An 18,870-nucleotide genomic window follows, 5' to 3' on the forward strand; every position below is an offset into this window, starting at 1 on the left:
CTTTGGTAGTGTCCAAACACTATGTACACTCATTAACTATATGCAGTCAGCAGTCCAAGAGATGGAATTCCTGTCTGAAGAAGGTAGCTAAATAAAATAACCATGCTATAATTCAGTCAGTTCTTGTCCTTAAGGCATTGCTATTTGAAGAGCTATTAGTGCCCAGAACATGAGACTAGATTGAGCTAGAGCTTTTTCTGGAAGGTGTTGGAGTGTTTTCTGGAAGGTGTTTCTGGAAGCTATATTTTTTCCAAGACACTAAAGCTGGTGTCACAAGAGGCAAAAGGAACTAGTTACTGTGTTACCCATAGAAGATGCAAGACCTTCAAAACCGCAGGCTGTTTGGGTTAGTTTTCTCCTATTCTTAGATGTAGTGAGGGGGCCAGTAACTTGAGATGCAGTAACCTGGATGGGGAGGGGATGCCCAGGAAGGGTGTGCTTACAGCATGACGAATCTGCCACTGTAGCAGGAACCTCAGCAGTGGTTGCCCTTGTGTTGCTGTGCCCTTCCACAGAAAGAACTGGAGTCCCTGTCTGCAGCTCTCTAGAGTCAGACTTTGCCAGATGCTGTCTGGAGAAAAATCTCTGAGTTAACTGGCCACAGTTAAACACCTTCATTTTCCCTAAAACTAAGTCTTTTGCAGAAGTAGTTATTCTATGGGTTCAGATATAAACACTGCCATTCTGTGTAAGCTGATGGAACAGGAGAGGATTTGGCTAATCAGGTTTATCTTCAGATGTGAAGAGCCTCTGTCTGAAACCTCCTGCATGGACTGAGTGGGGGCCTGGACACACAGTGAACCACAAACCAAATAACTTCACTGTTGCAGAGCTGGATGACTGAGGAATCTCCCCCACAATAATGCCAAAGTTGGAATAGTTACATCTTAAGATGATGATTGAGTACTGAATGTGATTACAGGATACCAAAGTCTGACTCCAATATGAGATTTGGGCTAGAGAAGTCTCCCCATTCGATTTCAAACTTATTCATATTCCTTCTGATTTAATAGCAGAGTGTGATTCAGGTCAAGCCTTGACACCTGTTAGCTGCAGATGTGCACACCTGCTTGGCAGGAGTCTCAGCTGGAGTATGCGAGATTCCTGAACTCCCTTCTGCGTGGAAGCTTCAGTGCTCAGGTAATGCTGCAGTATCTGACATCCCATCACAAAGTGGAGCCCTCTTTCTGGTCCCAGTTGGCTGGACTTGTTCTAGGTGGGAGTATCACCTGTAATGTAGAGTAACAGGCTGCTGCTGTTGATGGAAGGTCCCAGAACAACCTGGTCTGTGAGAGCTGACCAGGAATTGCTTTGGCTCCTCTTGTCCTGGGTCACTCTGTGTTTTTTCAGCCATCGTGTTGAGTCAATCTGATTTGAAATTCCTGGAGCTGGAAGTTACCAATTTTACAAAGATGGGGAAGAACAGTCTTAGTGCTTTATCACTTCGATGGCTGTCTCAGACAGTCAGCCTACTGTTGTGCAGGATGTGTGGCAATCACACCTCCTGCCATTCAGCACAGCTAAGTGTGGCCAGTGTTTCAGTGAGTTTCTCATTTGTTTTTCCTTGTGGTTTTATGTTCCAGGGTAGACATAACTGTCAAGAGTTTGAAGTCCTGTTGATTAACATATTTTCCTGCTTACTGGTTGATTAAGCAAATGTGTTTGGTAGGACCCAGGGACAGACACATTCCTTCCATGTTGAACAACTCAATGTTGGCAAGCATTCAGGTTTTAATGGGATGGCAGTGCCCGGAGAGGAAGCAAAGGGCTGTTTGATGCCATGCAGGTGTATGGTTTTCACCTTGAAGATCCTGTATTGCCAGCAGATCATGGAGGGTGCTCTGTGCCACGAGTGCAGCACCATTATTTCCTTTGGAAGTTAATTTTGTTGGGGTTGTGGGTTTCTGAACTGGCCTTCAGTGGGATCTTCAGTGATTTGGCTCTTCTGTGAGGAATTTGGTTTCATTGAGACCTGACCTACTCTGTCTCCTGCAAATAGTGTCTGGTTTTTACTGCATTGGTGGATTACCTGTATTTAGGCCACTTTCTCTGTGGTGGGAATTGGCTCATGATGTGTCTGTTTTATCCAGGCGTGTACAGTGATGAGGCTGTGCAGAGCACAGTGCTCAGCAGCCATGTAAAAGCCTCGTGCATATGGAATGCTGAGCTCTGAAAACCTGGGAATCTCATTCCATGTAGGCATTAGATGAGAAGCATTATGCTTTTAATTTTTAAAAGTAACATGTAATGCTACTTAGAGAAGATGTAATCTGCAACATGACTGGTGGAAGGTTTCACAAGAGATACTCTGTCACCTGGTAGCCAAGGGACTGATGCTGAAAACACATTTTCAGCCTACATCATACTTGAAACTTCATTATATTAGTATTAAGAAACCCTGTCGCTTTAGCTAGTGGGCAGCTGCTCTCAGTGTAGGCATGTGCTTGCTGAGCTAAGATAAGATAGGGTTTTTCTCAGATACGAAGCCAAGATAATTACAGCAGGAAAATCCTGCTGAAACTGCTCTTGCTTCAGTGAGCTGCAGAAATCCTTAAACATGTTCTAATTACTGACTGTATGGTTGAAGTAACAAATGTGTGGTTCATCCGTTTTCTGAAATGTAGAGGAGATCTTGCTCTGAATTAAAATTTGAGTGTAAGAGTGTGAACCTCTGAAACTTGCAGAGGTTGATGTTAGCTGTCACTTTAAGGAAATTGCTTGCTTTGCACTCTGAAGGCTTTTCTCTAGTTCTGTGCTTTAAATGTTGTTTCCTTTGATAAGAAATGTCCATACTTGTGCTTTGCATGGTCATGTGCCTGTTTGCACTGGCAGAAGTGCAGGTGTTACCTAGTGGTAACTAAATATATCTTTACCTGTGTGGTGACACAGCTTTCTCCAGTACTGAGATTGGCAATTAATAGCTCTCACCTGACAGAACAACTTGTGTGAGTCATGGGGTGGAGGAGGAGGAGGAAATGAGTTGGAGCCATGGCGGTCACTGTGAACTTTGTTATAAATTCTGGTGTTATCTGTAAGATCTGTTCTAGGATGGTTCTGGTGCTGTTCCAGGAGAATGCAGTGCAGCAGAATCTGATTTCCACCCACTCTGCCCTCTGAAAAAGCAATCTGAATCCCCTTTAATGTGCTAATATCTATATTATGTATATAATTATGTACATTTCTAATTTCTATAGTAAGCATGCCACAGTGTAATTGTACGATAAAAATCTCGTTTAGGGCAGCAGAGGTAACATAAGCCCACATGCCTCTACCTCCTTCCTACAGATAAACTGATCTCAAGTAATATCAGAACTTTTGTGCCTCAGATACTTAAAGTTCTGTCAAATAGGTAACCTTCACCCATTCACCCATTCCATTACTTTGTGCCCACTTACAGGATCGTGTTAGCACAATTTTTGGTTGTTTTGTCCCAGGCCTTCAGCCTCGATAGGCCTGCTGGCATCCCTGTTGGCATCCTGCTCCCACTCTGGCAAATTCCCCAAGACAAGCCAGGCTGGCATCGTTCTGTACTGACTCTCTGCTTTGCAGTCTAATCCCTGTGAACATTTGAACAGCAGAGAGCTTGAGAGCTGCAGCACAGTGCTGCTGATGTGCTGCCCTGTGCCCATTGCCTCTGGGCTTCAGGGCCTCTATTCTGCCAGATAAACCTGTCTGCCTCTGCACCAGGCCATGGTTTCCTGTGTGTGGGAGATGCTTCACAGAAACAAAGCTGTAGTGGTCACTATTTATAGTGCAGAGCTGTTTCAGTGCCATGGGGTGGTTTTTTCACTGGCCTTGCTGAAGTTTTGTAGCAACTGCAGATTCCAAATATTTTGCAGGTTTTTGTCAATCACAGAATGGTTTAGGTTGGAAGGGTCCTTAAAGCTCATCCCATTCCACCCCGTGCCATGGGCAGGGACACCTTCCACTAGACCAGGTTGCTCCAAGCCCCATCCAACCTGGTCTTGAACACTTCAGGGATGGGGCAGCTACAGCTTCTGTGGACAAACCTGTGCCAGGGCCTCACTACCCTCACTGTAGTACCTTTGAAGTCGTATTTCTTTTATAACTCTTAAAAGTTTAGGAAGAAAAACCAGTTTGGTACTAAATGTGGAGATGCCATATCCTGTATAGGGAGCTGTGAGCTACTATGGCTGGGAAAACACAGAGTCTTCTGTCAGGAAAAAGATACTGAATTAGGTGACTCCTGATCTTGCCTGTTTTGTCATGTTTATAAGGAATTACTTCAAATAAAAAAGCATTTTCTTTTGAACTCCGAAAACAAGGACTGGGCTTATAAGTAAATTCAGCAGTGAAGAGCTGAAGAACAATTTTCCATCATATTGCAGGACTCCCTGGAAGGGCTGTAGGGGTTTCTCTGTGTGCTGGAGAGGTGATAATGATTAATCCCTTTGCTCTATCTGGGTTTGAACTAGAAGGAGGACTAACAACATAACTTCCAGGCTGTGCAGAGACTTTGATCTACAGATTTCTCCTAAAAGTCAGGCAAGTAGATTAAAGATGTGGAGTCTCAACTGGCTGTTAATGGGGAGAGGAATGAGAGCATGATGAAGTGGGAAAAATTACATTGCTCTGAAGGTTTTGTAGGTGTTGGCTGACAAGATGCTGAGAAATACCAGGACACTAAATAAAAAGGGCAAGAGTCACATGAGGAGTGGTGCTGTCTGTAGAGCTTTTCAGTGAATTGAGTCTGTTAAACCCTGGTCTCCATCTTTCTGCTGCCATGTTCCTTGGCTTTCTGCAGACCCTCCTTTGCATGGCCAGCTTCATGTGATATAAAACATGTTATTTAAAGGTATTCTTAGATCTTGAGATACTACCCTGTTTTCTCAACCTTCCAGCTGTCTTTAAGGAGCATGTTTCCTGCTTTTTCTGCAGCATTACTTTGGTTTCCCTGGTCTGTGTCAAGAGCTTGTAGTACTTGGGCACAAAAAGTTAAATTCTTTCCAAATGTTTACTAGAAAATAATAGCCAGAAATACTAAGTTTGAGGATCCAGAAAACATTCCAGAAACATTTAGGAATTACTTTTTTCTAATGCTGAATAGTTAATTAGAAATTCAGAGAGACTTGGGAAGTCTCAAGTGAATTACTCTTTATGAGAAAGAAAGGAGGTGGATCTGAGTCCCTTTAAAATGAAGTCTTGCAGCCCATGGATGCGCTCATCTTGGCTTTAAGAACTATTCCAGGCTTCTGTGTGACACGAGTAAGTGTAGGAGTGGTCTCTCAATTTTGGCCCAATATGTGCAGCTGTGATTTTGATACATCAGCTGCAAAGCTGAGGTAGGAACAAGGGTTTAAGCCTTTCTTTGGGGGGTTTCAAAAAGTGGGAAGCAAATCCTGATCACAGGCAAAGAATATTGACATTCACTTTTTAAGATTGGGACTGGAGATCAGATGTTAAGGGAGAAGTTGAAAAAAAAGTTCCAGATGACTTGGCAGGTTTGTGTCCATGTGGATCCAATCAGGGCTCCAGAAAGGCTGCCCCAAATATGTTGCATTAGGGATTTCTCCCCCTTCAGCTCTGCTCCCCTTGGGAGGTGATGGGGGATGTTGAGCTGCCATCATGCTGTGCTGAGGGCCTGTTTGTGGCTTCCTCATGAGCTGCAGTTCTTTTATCTCTAAATAGTTCAGGATTGAAATGGTGAGATGCTCTTGCTGGGCTCTATCTGCAGACTTATCTCTGCTCCTTACACACCAGCTCTGCTGCTGGGGCACTTCATCAGCCAGATCAGGGAGGGAGATACTTGGGCAGTCTGGAACTGTCCCAAACTGCCTTTTGTTTGGCAGGTGAGATTGACTTTTCCAAGCACTGAATCTGTTAGACTTACCTGTAGCCTGAGCTAGGTGTGCTGGTGGGATCCTTTTGCAGTATCAAGGGGATTAGGAGAAAGAAGATAAAGAGGAGAAGTGGGCTTTTTCTGTCCATTCTCAAGTTAGAAAACTCAGAAAACTGACTTAATTCTAAGTGCCTGTTGTTGTCAAGTTCAGAACTTGCATTTGACTTCAGAAGGCTTAAATTGGGACAAATTTTTCCATCTAAAATGGCTCAAACGTAATGAGACTTGGCTCAGAAGCAGCTGAGGGAGCTGGGAAAGGGGCTCAGGCTGGAGCAAAGGAGGCTCAGGGGGGACCTTGTGGCTCTGCACAAGTCCCTGACAGGAGGGGGCAGCTGGGGGGAGTTGGGCTCTGCTGCCAGGGAACAGGGACAGGACAAGGGGAAACGGCCTTAAGTTGTACTGGGGAGATTTAAATTAAATATTAGGCAAAATTTCTTCCCAAACAGCTGATCAGGCCCTGGCACAGCCACCCAGGGCAGTGGTGGAGTCACCATCCCTGGAAATGTTCAGAAAACATGTGGATGTGGCACTTGGGAACATGGTTTAGTGGTGACCATGGCAGTGCTGGGGAAATGGTTGGACTCTGATTTTCCAGTCTCAATGTTTCTGTCATTCTTATCCTGCAGTTTTCATCTGTCCTTTGGGTGACTTGTAGTCTCCAAGACAAGAACCCCTGAGGTTACTGGCTGTCAGTGTTTCAGAGGTGGCTGCTGTAAGGGACTTGTTGCAGTGCTTCAAATTAGGGAGTAATTTCAAGCAATGTTCTTCAAGAAGGCTTCAAAGACCTTCAGCATCTTCGTGTTACTTTTCCCTTTCTTAGAGCTCTATGGCTGCAACTGTCAAATGCATTTCTTGCTCTTACCTCACCACCACTTGCAAAAGCTGCACTTCAGTTGTTCTGCTGAGAGTGGGGATCTTTGTGGCTTTTCAGTTATTTCCAAACCCTGTTGTGGAACCTGCTTTGGGTGGCTGCTGCTGGTGTGCAGTGTTCTCAAGAGATTATGATGTCCTACATTGAGCCTGGTGCTGCCTTCCAGCAGTTCTGGAGTTGATTCTGTGAGATTCTGCACAGGTTGCCACAGCAGTGCCCTATGCTGAGTTACTTTTTTTTATATCTGAATATATTATATATACACACACATATATATCTGTATTTTATATCTTACCTGCTGGCTATCACTGTCCCTGTTGTCTCACCCATGCAATCATGTTTTCACTCTTACATTGCCCTTGGCACTGAGCTTTGTGTTAAATTGGAAGAAAATAAAATCCCTTCTGGCAAGAAGGGCCCCGTTTTCTTTTGCTCCCCTGAACTCAGTGTAGGACCAGCTGGGTGCTGGAGCAGGGAACTGTGGGGTACCAGGGCTCAGCTACAGCTGCTGTGGAACCACAGGCTCCACTGTTCCCTGCTGACTGGGACAGAATGGTGTCTGCCTTTTTTCTTCACAAGTTCCGTGGTGTGTTTATGTGGAAGGCAGAGCCCGTGCATGCATTGAAGTGTCCCAGTCACGTCTCAGTACATTATAGAACAGTTTCTGCTGTTCTCCACAAATGCTTTTGAATCTGGTGTTAATGCCTTGCAGTGAACATATGGCACCCAGAGATGGGGGTTCCTATTCCCTAACTTCCCTTATCATTCCAGCAAAAGTTACTGGCACTTCTATGCAGAGTACTCCTGTTTCTTGTTTTACTTGTTGCTGTGTTTAGTGTTTATCTTCCTCTCCGTGTTTTCAAATTCTGTGCTTGTTTCTTTGCTTGTTCACTGCTGTTGCAGATCCTAACAGAGTGTTTTGGTTCCAGCTTTGTCTATTGGAGCATATGTGCACTGGCTTTGTTACTGTCACTGCCTGCAAGTACTTAATGTCTGGTAAGTGTCTGCATGTGTTGGATCTGCCTGATGGGGCTGAGGGGGGCAGCTTCACCCCGTATTGGTTTAGACTTGGTTTACTTTGGACTGGATATGTTAAGCACTCATACCTGACTAGTGCAGACACTCCTCTGAAGCACCTGTGTGCTGATACGCCCTGGTTTTTGCTAATTGTAGGTGCTGGCAGATCAAGAGCAATCCTTACTGTTGTACTTGGGGTCACTAAAGGCTTTTCTTGTTCAATCTTGTACTTCCTTGCGAAAGATGCTCTAATATCTGTCGGAGACTTTGAATCTTTTACAATATCTTCCTCAGATGTGTGTGGTTCCAGGTAGGAAGACAGTAAGCCAAATCTCCTTTGTGAAACTCCCTCAGAACTCTGCATTTGGAGGCCTGATTTTCTGACTGTAGAGCTCCTCAATTCTTTCCATTGCCAGGTTGTGTAATGCCACCCTTTCCCCTTTGAATGCCTGCTGGCTCCCCAGCTGGTTTTTAACCTGTGTGCCATCTCCCAGATTCAGTATCAGTCTGTCTTGGTACAATTCATGTGGGTTCTTGCCATGTTTGCTTTGCTGACATTGTCACCTTTGTCATCAGCATTGACTGAAATGTCTTCTCTGCCTTAATTCATGTAGCTCTTGCACATTCTCCGTTGTACTCAAGTGATCTGCAACTATTTCTGCACCTTTAAATCCCTTTTAGGAGCAGTTTTTCCATGGCTCTTCATCAGTGAATGAGTGGTTTAAAACCCCGGTTTTAACTTGGGTTTTAACAGACAACTCCTTGTCTGTCTGTTCAACCTTGGACTGTAAATTTTTTGTGTATTTTAAGTGATCCACAGGTGCTTAGATGGCTTTGTGAGTACTTGCTGTTTGAAACCTGGCTGGTAGCTTGGTGGGAGAGTTTGAGAATGTAAATCCCTCTGGAATGTGGGTGCTGGTACCCAGGCACAAGGATCCCTGAATCCTGTGCCATTGCCCCAGCTAATGAAGTCTCCTCACTGCCTTGGTAATGTCACCCCTGGTGTGTCTGAAAGCGAGTCCTGGAGCATGTCTGGGTAACCGAGGGGGATTTCAGCTATAGCAGAGACAGGAAGCCTGACTAGGAACAAGGTTTGCTAATTAAACACTTTCTGCAGAACCAGCTTCTCTCCTTGCCTAGGCCTGGGGGTGTCACGGCATCGTGGGAGGGGCAGGGGTTTATCTGAGGTGGCACAATGCAGTGGCACACAGTGACAGAGGGCTGTGCAGGGCTGGCACAGGACACAGTCTGCTGAGTTGCGGGGGGGTTCCTGCTGCTTCTGCTTGTCCTTTGCAGAAACCACAGCTGAGTTCAGATCCTCCTGGGGGACCAGTCATGATGGTACTTTGTTTTACTGCAGCCAAGGGGTTGGGACAGAGAAGCTGCATTTTCACATCTCAGTTAGTGTTTTTTCTAAGAAAAAAGATACAGGCTTTGTGGTTTTATGCATTGTGGCAAATTGCATTTCCCAGGTTGCTCTGTTGTTGTCAGGGCTTCACTTTCTCAAGCATTGAGGCCTGGGGCTGAGCAAGTTACCCCAGGCTCCCTGTACAGTCAGTGCAGAGCAGCAAGGCGGGGGTTGGGTGAGGTTACTCTGACCTATTTTAGGCACCTGCCTTAAGATAATGAACTTCAAAGCCTCACACTCACTGACTGTCAGTGCTACACACTGGTGACAAGTCCCTTGTCAGCCTCCACACCATGAGAATCCCACCTGCTGCATGTCCTGCCTGGAAGCAGGTTGTGTCCCACACTGCTGTCACTTGCATGCTGAAGCACAGGAAGGTACAACCCAAATGAGTGTGAGTCAGCCACTGCCCGAGAGCAAGGTGAGGCGTGTGAAACAGCACCTCAGCTCTGCCTTTCCAGCACTTCCAACAGCTGTGGTTTGCTTATCCTTGTTCTTAGGGTAGTCTGGGCAAGGATTTGGAGTAAGGTTTTACTCAGCTTTAATAGCAGCTAATGATAGGGTAAGGCACTAACAGAATTTTATTAATAAAAGTAATGCTGAAGGTAGTTGCATAACTGCAGAGGAGCTTCCATATTGGCTCCACATGCTCACCAGCTGTTCTTACCTGGCTGTTGACAGTCCCCACTGGAGCTGTGTGCAGCTGGGGGACTTCCGTCCTCGGCCACTTGGTTCCAGCCCACAGCCAAGGCTCAGGTTTCCTGCCTGCCCCCTCCGCAGGCCCCTCAGCAGGGTTTCCTGTACTGACATCTCCAGCCTGCGGAGTTAAGACCTGCTGGGGCTCTTTGGCTCCCCCGGAGTGCAGAAGGGATCACAGGGAGGAGGGGATCAGCCAGGGTGGAGAGGGGCAGGGGCATGGAGGGGCAGCTTCTGGAGGAAAGGCAGAGATGTACCAGGGCATCTCTAGATTGAAACCAATGGTTCTCTTGTAGCAAAAGTTGCCAGCAAAGTACCTAATTCCCAATCCAAATGCTGCTGCTGAGCCTCACCCAGGGCACAGTGCGAGACAGGCAGTCTGACCTGGCATCAGAGCAAGATCCAGTGCAGTGTCTGAGCTGGGAGCTATGCTATAAATGTCCAGAGCCTGGTGTATTCAGAATACTCCATAATTTTGACCAGGATCCCAAGATCGCAGTGCCTTGTCACTAATAGCCCTGTTTCTCAAGGACTGACATGCATCACGATCTCTGGGAGCAGCTGGAAAATGTAAACCCCTTCTCTAGCCTTGATTATGACACTTGGACTGTGTTGCAGGTTTGTACAGGCTGCTGGTTTGCCCAGGAAAACTGGTTTGGTTTGATCTGTCACAGATCCTGCTTACTAAATCTGTTTGTTCCCAGGAACCTATTTTCTCAAAGAGCAGGGAAGCTCAGCACATCTCTCCCAGCCCTGTGCTCCTCTAAACATGTAGAACTTTAATTAGGCCAAACTGCTGATGAAATGAGGGCTTTGGCTTCAGTGGAGTTTCAACTCCATGTTGTGTGGTGCTGATTGCCCCTGGACACGGTAGTGCACCTCCTGGGCAGGATTTCCTCCAGCTCGGTTCTGGGTTATTCTGGAGTGGAGCTTGTGGAATGCTACCATATTTCCCCGAGTATTGTTCATTGTGGAGCCTCTGGGAGCTGTTTGCTTGGCTTTTCTAGTGTCCCAAGAGCAGATATCTTCTGTCTACTCAGAAGTCCAGGGTATGGTGTTTCCTAAAGCTGCTCTTCTCAGTGTTCCTGTTGTGCCAGGCCGATGGCACCAGTGCTCGGTGGGTGCTGGAACAAGTGGCTGCAGTAGAAGCTCTTGCTGTGACACAGAACTAAACCAAACAGACCCAGACTGGGATGGAAAGGTGTTGGGTCAAAGGACTGGTAGCCAGCCTTTGTCTGAAGAGGAGAGCTGGTCTGGGATGGCAGGGGCAGGTACACAGAAGGGGGAAGGATTAACCTGCTCCTTACTCTGCTCTCATGAGACCCCACTGGCAGAGTTGCATCCAGCGCTGGGGTCCTCAGCACAGGAAGGATGTGATGCTGCTGGAGTGAGTCCAGAGGAGGCTGTGAAGCTGATCAGAGGCATGGAGCACCTCTCCTATGAGGAAAGGCTGAGAAAATTGGGATTGTTCAGTGTGGGGAAGAGAAGCTTTAGGGTGACCTAATTGTAGCCTTCCAGTACCTGAAGGGAGCCTACAGGAAAGATGAAGAAGAGAGTATTTACAAGGGAATGGCTTCACACTGCCAGAGGGCAGGGTTAGATGGAATATTGGGAAGGAATTCCTCCCTGTGAGGGTGGTGAGGTCCTGGCTCAGAGCAGCTGTGGCTGCCCCATCTCTGAAAAGTGTCCAAGGCCAGGCTGGACAGGGCTTGGAGCAACCTGGGGTAGTGGAAGGTGTCCCTACCCATGGCAGAGGGTGGAAAAAGACGAGCTTTGAAGTCCCTCCCAACCCAAACCAGTCTGGGATTCTGTGATCTTCTTTGCAGTGTCTGAGTCAGATACATAAATGCAAACAAGTCAATATACACTGTGTGAACAAGGTGCTCCAGGCAGGTGCTGGCTGGTGCAGGAGAATGAAGGGGAGGTTTGTACTAGCAGGAAAGTTCACAGTATGGTGCCCATCCAAGAAAACACAAAAGATTTGCTAAATATTCCTCCAGGCTGATGGGACTCCTGCAGGCAAACGGGGTGTGAGGAGAGCTGCGCTGCAGCGGCATCTGAAGGGACAGTTGGATGTGAATGGTTCAGGACAGATGCTCTATTTGGAGCTCCCAGCTGGGTGAGGATGGAGGAGTTGCCAAGAATGAATCCCTGATGTGGTGAAGAATGCTTGGCTTCAGTTGGAAGCCTTGGCACTCCTCACCTTGGGCCAACCCCTTTGCATGGCCTTTGCACTGTGTTTTGGACTCCTGCTCCCTTTTTCCTCACTGTCCCCACAAGCCCTGCAGCTGCTCCCGGGTTAACACTGAGCTCCAGCCAGTGGGGGAATTCTGCTCACGGGGCACAAATAGAACAGGCTTGGAGAAAGCTTATCTAATAAAAGGTGTTAATTAATGGCAGTCAACTGAACCATGAAGAAGGAATGTCTGCACTCTCATTCCAACTGAGGGCAATCTGCTCTCCTTCCTGCAGTTTGTGCCTCTAACACTTGGGGAATTGGGTTTCTAAGCCAGACAGTGCTGTGCCACACTAATCCCCTGAACAGAACAAACACTGCAGATTTCACAGCAGAGGGAAGATACAGAGAAGGCAGCATGCAAAGCTTCACATTTGTGGTGATGAAGTGCTTTCATTAGCAGGTAGCAAGGTTAGCAGGAAAGACAAGTAAGATGCCTGATGGGGAACACAGACCCTCTAGGGCTTCCTGCTTACCTTAAATCTCCATCTTATCCAGCCCTGAGCCACCTTGCCCTCCCTTCAAGGCACCTGTTTTCTATCCCTGGGTCCTCCCTTGATCTCCCTGCTCTGCTCATCTTCAGATCTTTGTAGCAAGTGTTTTTTCTCCTCCATCAGAACTACCTAAGTAAAACACCTGTGTCTGAGTGTTTTTTCATCAAGGTCCCATGGGAGGCCTTTAGATGTGACAGAAGTAGCAGAAACAGTCCTGCTGAATGTGGTCCTTCAGTTCTTGATGAAAGGAGTCCTCAGGGGAACCATTGCAAAAATGGATTTATTTGTGGAACACCATAATCCACTGTTGTTCAAACATCCCTGCCACTCAGGGACACTCAGACCCAAAGTTTCAAAGGTAGTGTTCTCCTCCCTGCCAGAGCCCGTCCAGTTTGGGATGTGCTGCAGCCCAGCTGTTGGAAGGTGAACCAGCTGCTTTCTCTCCAGATGGTGGTATTTGGTGATTTGGACTGTAGGGTCTCTTGGTGTAAATGGAAGGACAAACAGATAATGGTGTATTTTACATCTATGGTTGAAGTTCCCTGTCTAAACCTGATCTTGCTTTTGTACAAGGACGGGGGTACTGTGACTTATGTCAGATGTAGGTCAAATTCAGGGAACGAAAGGGCAGGAGCCTCTTGCAAACTGGAGACACTCCTGCTGGCTGAGGGCCCTCCGGGGCTCCCAGAAGCTGAGCCTGCCTGATCTCCTGAAGCCCCATCATCCCTGCCAGGGTGACACTGGCAGAGCTCAGCTGTGCTGCCTTGGGCCGTGTGCTGACTCAGAGCTTGGCCTGGCACCGGCCCTGGCCCAGCACAGCCCCTGAGCCCAGGCTGTGATGGAGAGCAGCCTGTGCTGCCAGGCTCGGAGCTGGTGCCTTGTTGTGTGCCCTTGGCAGCCTTCTCTGAGCTGTGGCTGACAGCCCCCGGGGTGTGGGTCCTGCTCCTCTGCATCCACCCAGGGAGGCTCCAGCAGGGACGGCTCAGAGTGGAGGATCTTTCCCTTTGACACTGCCTGCACAAATGCTTTACAAAAGCTGTGCCTGCTTTCTTTTTTTTTCCTCCATTTTTGGGAAGAATTAGGTTTGTCTTAAACTGGCCCTGAGGACTTTGCACAAATTTTTGATTTACTGTAATTGTGAGCAGCAGCTTGGAGAGCTGACAGCTTCCTCCTCATCCCCTCTCCTGGGGAAGGTGTTCCTGTGCAGTGGGAGCAGCTGCGTGACATGGAGCTGAGCCCATGAGCGTTCCTGTTGTGGCAGTGTGCAGTGGGGTAAGCTGCTGCCAGCTCTGGAACTGGGTGTTTTACTTCTCTAGACACTGCAGTTAAAGTGGACGCTTTTCTGAGTTTTAGGGGAAATTTGAAGCCAGTACGTGAAGTTTTACAAAAAATGACGCCCTGAGCATTGTGTGCACATCTCAAAAGTTGCAATCGTTTGTTTCATTGTCGGATGTGACAGCGCTCAGGTTGGCTCCGCTCTGGACCGGTGACTTGGAAATACCGAGGGCGACTTTGTGCCTTCAAGGGCCGTGGGAGCCGCGGCTCCGGCGGTGTGGGGGTCCCTCCTGGGGGTCCCTCCCGGGGGTCCCTCCGGGCCCGGGGGTGGTGCCGGGGCGGGGGGCCGGTCCGTGGGCGGGAGCGGGGCCGCCCCCCCGCGCACGTGCGCTACGTGCGGCGCCTGCTGCGGCGGGGCCGCCCCTCCCCCGCCCGGCACCGCCTCCCAGCGCCGGTACTGGGGACGGGACCGCCCAGTGTGGGACCCCCGGCGGGGGGGCCCCGGTAACCGCTGGCGTGTGAGGGGGAGCACCTCGCCGCGCTCCCCCAGGAACAGGACCGCTCCTTACCCCCGCGCTGCCCGGGGCCGGCGGCCAGGACAATGGCCCGGCTCCCCCCGAACAAAGGGGCCGGGCCGGGGCCGCGGGGGCTCCGCGGCCGGGGCAGACAATGCGGCCGCGCGGGGGCGGGCGGCCCCGCCCCGCGCGTGACGCGTCCCGGGCGCAGCCAATGGCGGCGCGCGGAGAGGCTCTTTAAAAAAAGAAGCGCCGGCCGTGGTCCGCTGTCAGCTGTGCGGATCCCTCCGCGCATGTAAACACAGCGCCGGCGGCCCCGGGGGGCGGGACGGGACGGGCCCCGGGGCGCGGGGGGCACGGCGGGCGGGGAGCGCGGCTCAGGGGCCTCCCCGAACCAGCGGTGCTGGGGGGAGCGGCCGCAGCGCGCACAAGGCGAGGGGCAACGCACAAAGGCGGCGGGAGCGGGGGGGCGCGGAGCTGCGGCCCGGCGGGGCGGGGGGCACCGGGAGGGACCCCCAGCGGCCGCGGTGAGCGACGCTCTCGGGGCCTCGCTCTCCGCCGGGGCCCGGGTAGCGGGCGTGGGATACGCGCTGCGCGGGCCAGGCCGCGCTCCGGAGGATCCGCCGCTGGCTGTTTCCCCCCCGCCCCCAACGGGCCCTCCCCGGTCCGGCCCCGGCGCCCCCGCACAAAGGCGCGGGCGGGGCGGGGCAGCCGCGCCCCCTCCCCTGCCCAGGCCGGGCGGACTCTTTTCCCAGCCCCGGCCCCCCCGCGGACGCGCACGGAGCGCGGCGGCTCCGGAGATTGTTCGGAGAGCGGTGCGGAGCGGCCGCCCCGGCCGGGCCATGGCCGAGTTCCTGCCCCCGCCCGAGTGCCCCGTCTTCGAGCCCAGCTGGGAGGAGTTCGCCGACCCCTTCGCCTTCATCCACAAGATCCGGCCCATCGCCGAGCAGACCGGCATCTGCAAGGTGCGGCCGCCGCCGGTGAGTGCCCGCATGGCGCCGCCGGGAGCGGCCTTTGTGTGGGGCCCGGCCCGGCCCCCCCCGGCCCGCGGCCGCGCAGGTGACCCCGGGCAGGCGGGGCCGCCCCCGCCGCCGCTCTGAAGTTTCACCGGGCCGGGGTTGAGGGGACCGAAGGGACCGACCGCTCCCCCCGCGAACTGGCTCCCAAGTGTCGGAGCGCCCGGTGGGGGAGTCGCCGGAGCGGCAGTGGAGGGAGCGGGGGCGGGGGGCAGCTGCCCCGGCCGGGCCCGGCCTCTCCCCGGCTCCCGGGGTTGGCCGGGGCCTCGCGCCCGGAGCGGCCCCGCCGAGCCCCGGAGGAGGTGCCGGGGTGCTGCCCTCCATGTTGGCATTGTGGCGGTGTGGGGCCGGGGGGACCCGCTCCCCGCCGCCCCCGGCCCCGCCGCGGCCTCCCCGGCCTCGGCGCGCTTTTAGCACAGGGAACTGTTTCTCAAGTTGGACAAGACCAAACTCCGCAGCCGTGAGTTTGGCTGGTGGCTCTGCGAGCTGAAGCCTAGACAGACATGGCCACCATTTTAGAATGCAATCCACTGTGGGAAGAAGTAGTAAGCCTTCATCTTCATCATCATCATCTCGACCGATGATGTAGTAAGCTCAAAATTAGGGTATGAATTCTGATTTCCTTTTGTTGGTCCACTCAATTTACTGAGAAATGTTGTGATGGTCTTAGAACCATAGTTTGTATAGTCAGAATTGTTAGTTTGTTTAAAGGTATGAACACCCGCACTGGTGAGGAGAGGGGCTTCTCAAAGTAAAAATCTAATTAAACAATGTGTGAATCATCTTTATTTTGAGTGAATTGCTCTTCCCTAAGTGGAGCGTGGTGCGAGTCTGGGGTGGTGCAGCCGGGTAAGGCAGTTAACATGACGGCAACAACCAGAATGTTAAACAGGCACTGAGTTTACATCTCCCTCCAGCAAGGGGGAAAACTGACAGAACAGTTCTGCAAGCTGAAGTTTTGCGAGGGAGACTTTGACTTCAAAGAAATAATGTTCAGAAACACACACTCCTCACTTCGGTGTTTTGGTTGTTGCTGGGACTCCTGTTGGTGTCCATCCTTTTCCTTCTGAATTAAAATAGTAGTAACTTGCTGAGGTAGTGTCTGAGGTGGCAGAAATGTTTGTAGCAGAGTGAATAATGTGAATCTTGCTGGAGAGGAAGGAAGGTGTTTCAGCTCTCAGGAGGAAGAATCCCGGATTGCTCTGTGAAGACCGCTCCTGGATTTGTGTCCTGGTAGAACGTGCCAGTGCTTCTTTTCATGCAGGGCAGCCGGATGCTCAGAGTTAAGGGGCTAAGATGTTTTTTGTTACAGAGTCACCATTGAAGTTCTGTAGTATTTTTGAGAAGATCTTTTGGGGTTTTAAGTTGCCAACAGTGTTTCAGCAACTGTGACCAGAACTGCTTTTTTTGATTGGTTGGATGTTTTGGTGGGTTTTTGTTTGTTTGGGTTTTTCTGTTTTTGAGGGGGGTGTCTTTTTATTTGTTTTAGAAGTATCTCATCTAAAAAAATCTCATCTGTGTTTCTTGGCTGCTTGTTTAAAAAGCCAAAACCTTATCAGAAAGCTGCTCGTAGGATTTTATCTGTTGGAGATCATAAATCAACAGCCCTCAAAAAAGGACTGAATTACTTACTGCAACTGCATTTTCAGCTGCTTTCGTCTTTGCTTCCTGAAGGGGCAGGTATTGCACCAGATATTACACCAGGTGGTGTGCCTGCCTGGCCGTGTGATCAGCTCTTTGGGCGTATTTAGAAGCAGGATGAAAATAGTTGGAGCTGCTGAGGGCTGAGCATGGGTAGTTCTTGGAGCCTGGCTTTGGGCATGCTGAGCTCCCATGGCTTTATCTGCCCTGGATAATGCCTGGGATGACTTGTGAAGTGCGTGGTTGGTTCAGCGGCCTGGAGCATAGAGGGAGCTCTTCCAAAGCGACCAGAAAAGCCTTTAAGTTGACGTAGTTCCTGGCCTTCCTCCTGTGATCAGGAGCCGCAGTGAATATTCAGTTATTGTTCTTTTTGGTGTAATCGAGGGGTCTGTAATACCATGAGCTAAAGACTGTACTGCTGTTTGCACAACAGTGTGTGTGTTCCAACTGGATGCCTTGTTTGGTGATGGCTGAGGTTTGGAATCTTCCTGCATCTGAGGGAATCTCTGGCCGGCGTGTGCAGTCTGGTTACGTGCCGGGAAGCAGGTAGGCAGCACCATGAGCTGTCAGGATCTGTGCCGAGAGAGGAATTGAAAATTTGATGGTTGGGCTGGCGTTATTTTAGCTTAAACTGCTGTGCAGTTATCAGCAGATGAATTTGTGTTTCTGTATCTGAGCTGCAACATGGCAAAACGTTGTGCGAGACTGATGGTGCCCAGCTGTAGCTTCCCCACTTGCTCATGGACAAGCCCTTACTCTGGAGCTGGCTTTGATGCTCCAGTACTGGAGCATGCACAGGAGAGCTCCTTGGGCTCCAAAGGACCGGCAGCAGGGCTTTCTCCAGTCCCTTTCTGCTGGCATTAGCTGGGCACCAGGTGGGCCCAGAGAAAACCACGTCTGCGGTGGCTTCTTGTGTGGCAGCTTTGGAGGACGGTGACCTGTTTAGTGAGGGGGTATCAAGGTAGTTGGTGTACAGAAGACATCTGGGTGGAAGACAGAGGATACTGGGTGATCACTGCATGTTCACAAGATGGAAGAATGTCCAGGAATATAACAGGAGGTGCAATTTCTGCATGGAAGTTTCCAGTTGAACACTCAAAAGGAGTTCTCTTCCTCTTCATTCCAGTTCAGTTTGTTCCAGCCATCACCAGTGACTGAGTTTTGCTCTTATTTGGGGATTCTGAGATGCTGCAGTGACTGGTGGAGGGTGCAGCAATAACCAGCTCACTGGCACTGTTCTCTGTGGCTTTTTGTCAGCAGCATGGAGCATGAGCAGAGGGCCCCATTGGCAGCAAAGTGCTCGGATGGTGGTTGTTCCTGGCAGTTAATGAGCTGCATAAAGTAGAGATTTAAATTTGGGTCTGTTGCAGATCTGGGGGGAAGGGGCAGCTGGATGTAGGAGAGTTGGTGGGGTACAACTTGTTCGCAGTCCGTCATGTGCCATTTTTTAGTTAGAATTTCTTCTGTGAACCAAAAATACCTTTTATTAGGATTTCTTTATTTAAACAGTATCTGGTCGTTTGGAATAAACTAAGTTTACTCCAAAACTTGGCATGTCAAGTGGAGGCCTTACGTTCTAGAAGCCTGTGATAGCTCTGCAAATCACTGGGGGCATTTAGGGGGTCAGATGAAGTATTGCTTGAGAATGGAGTTGTTCTTCAAAATAGGTAGTTAATAGTAATTAATGGAAGTAAACAGTCTAACAAATGTGAAGCTTAGCTTCAAGAATTAATGGTAACATGTGGAGCAGGAGAGGTATCAAACGCTCCAAGCCTTTCCTGAAGATGGATTCTTGCTTCACTTCATTGCATCGTTGCTTTGCTGCTGTGAAGAAATAATAA

General features: G+C 50.0%; 1 protein-coding gene across 1 annotated transcript in view; it reads left to right on the top strand.

Annotated features, from left to right (window-relative positions):
* The first annotated feature begins 15,080 nt into the window (after positions 1 to 15,080).
* Positions 15,081 to 18,870, top strand: part of KDM5B (lysine demethylase 5B) — a 55,732-nt gene continuing 51,942 nt past the window's right edge. Inside the window, exon 1 of the mRNA XM_039565231.1 lies at positions 15,081 to 15,352. Within this exon, the coding sequence (XP_039421165.1) occupies positions 15,215 to 15,352 (138 nt within the window). The 5' untranslated portion in view covers positions 15,081 to 15,214. The remainder of the gene's footprint in view (positions 15,353 to 18,870) is intronic.

The sequence above is a fragment of the Corvus cornix genome, chromosome 26 (genome assembly GCF_000738735.6).
Source record: "Corvus cornix cornix isolate S_Up_H32 chromosome 26, ASM73873v5, whole genome shotgun sequence".
Lineage (NCBI taxonomy): Eukaryota > Metazoa > Chordata > Aves > Passeriformes > Corvidae > Corvus > Corvus cornix.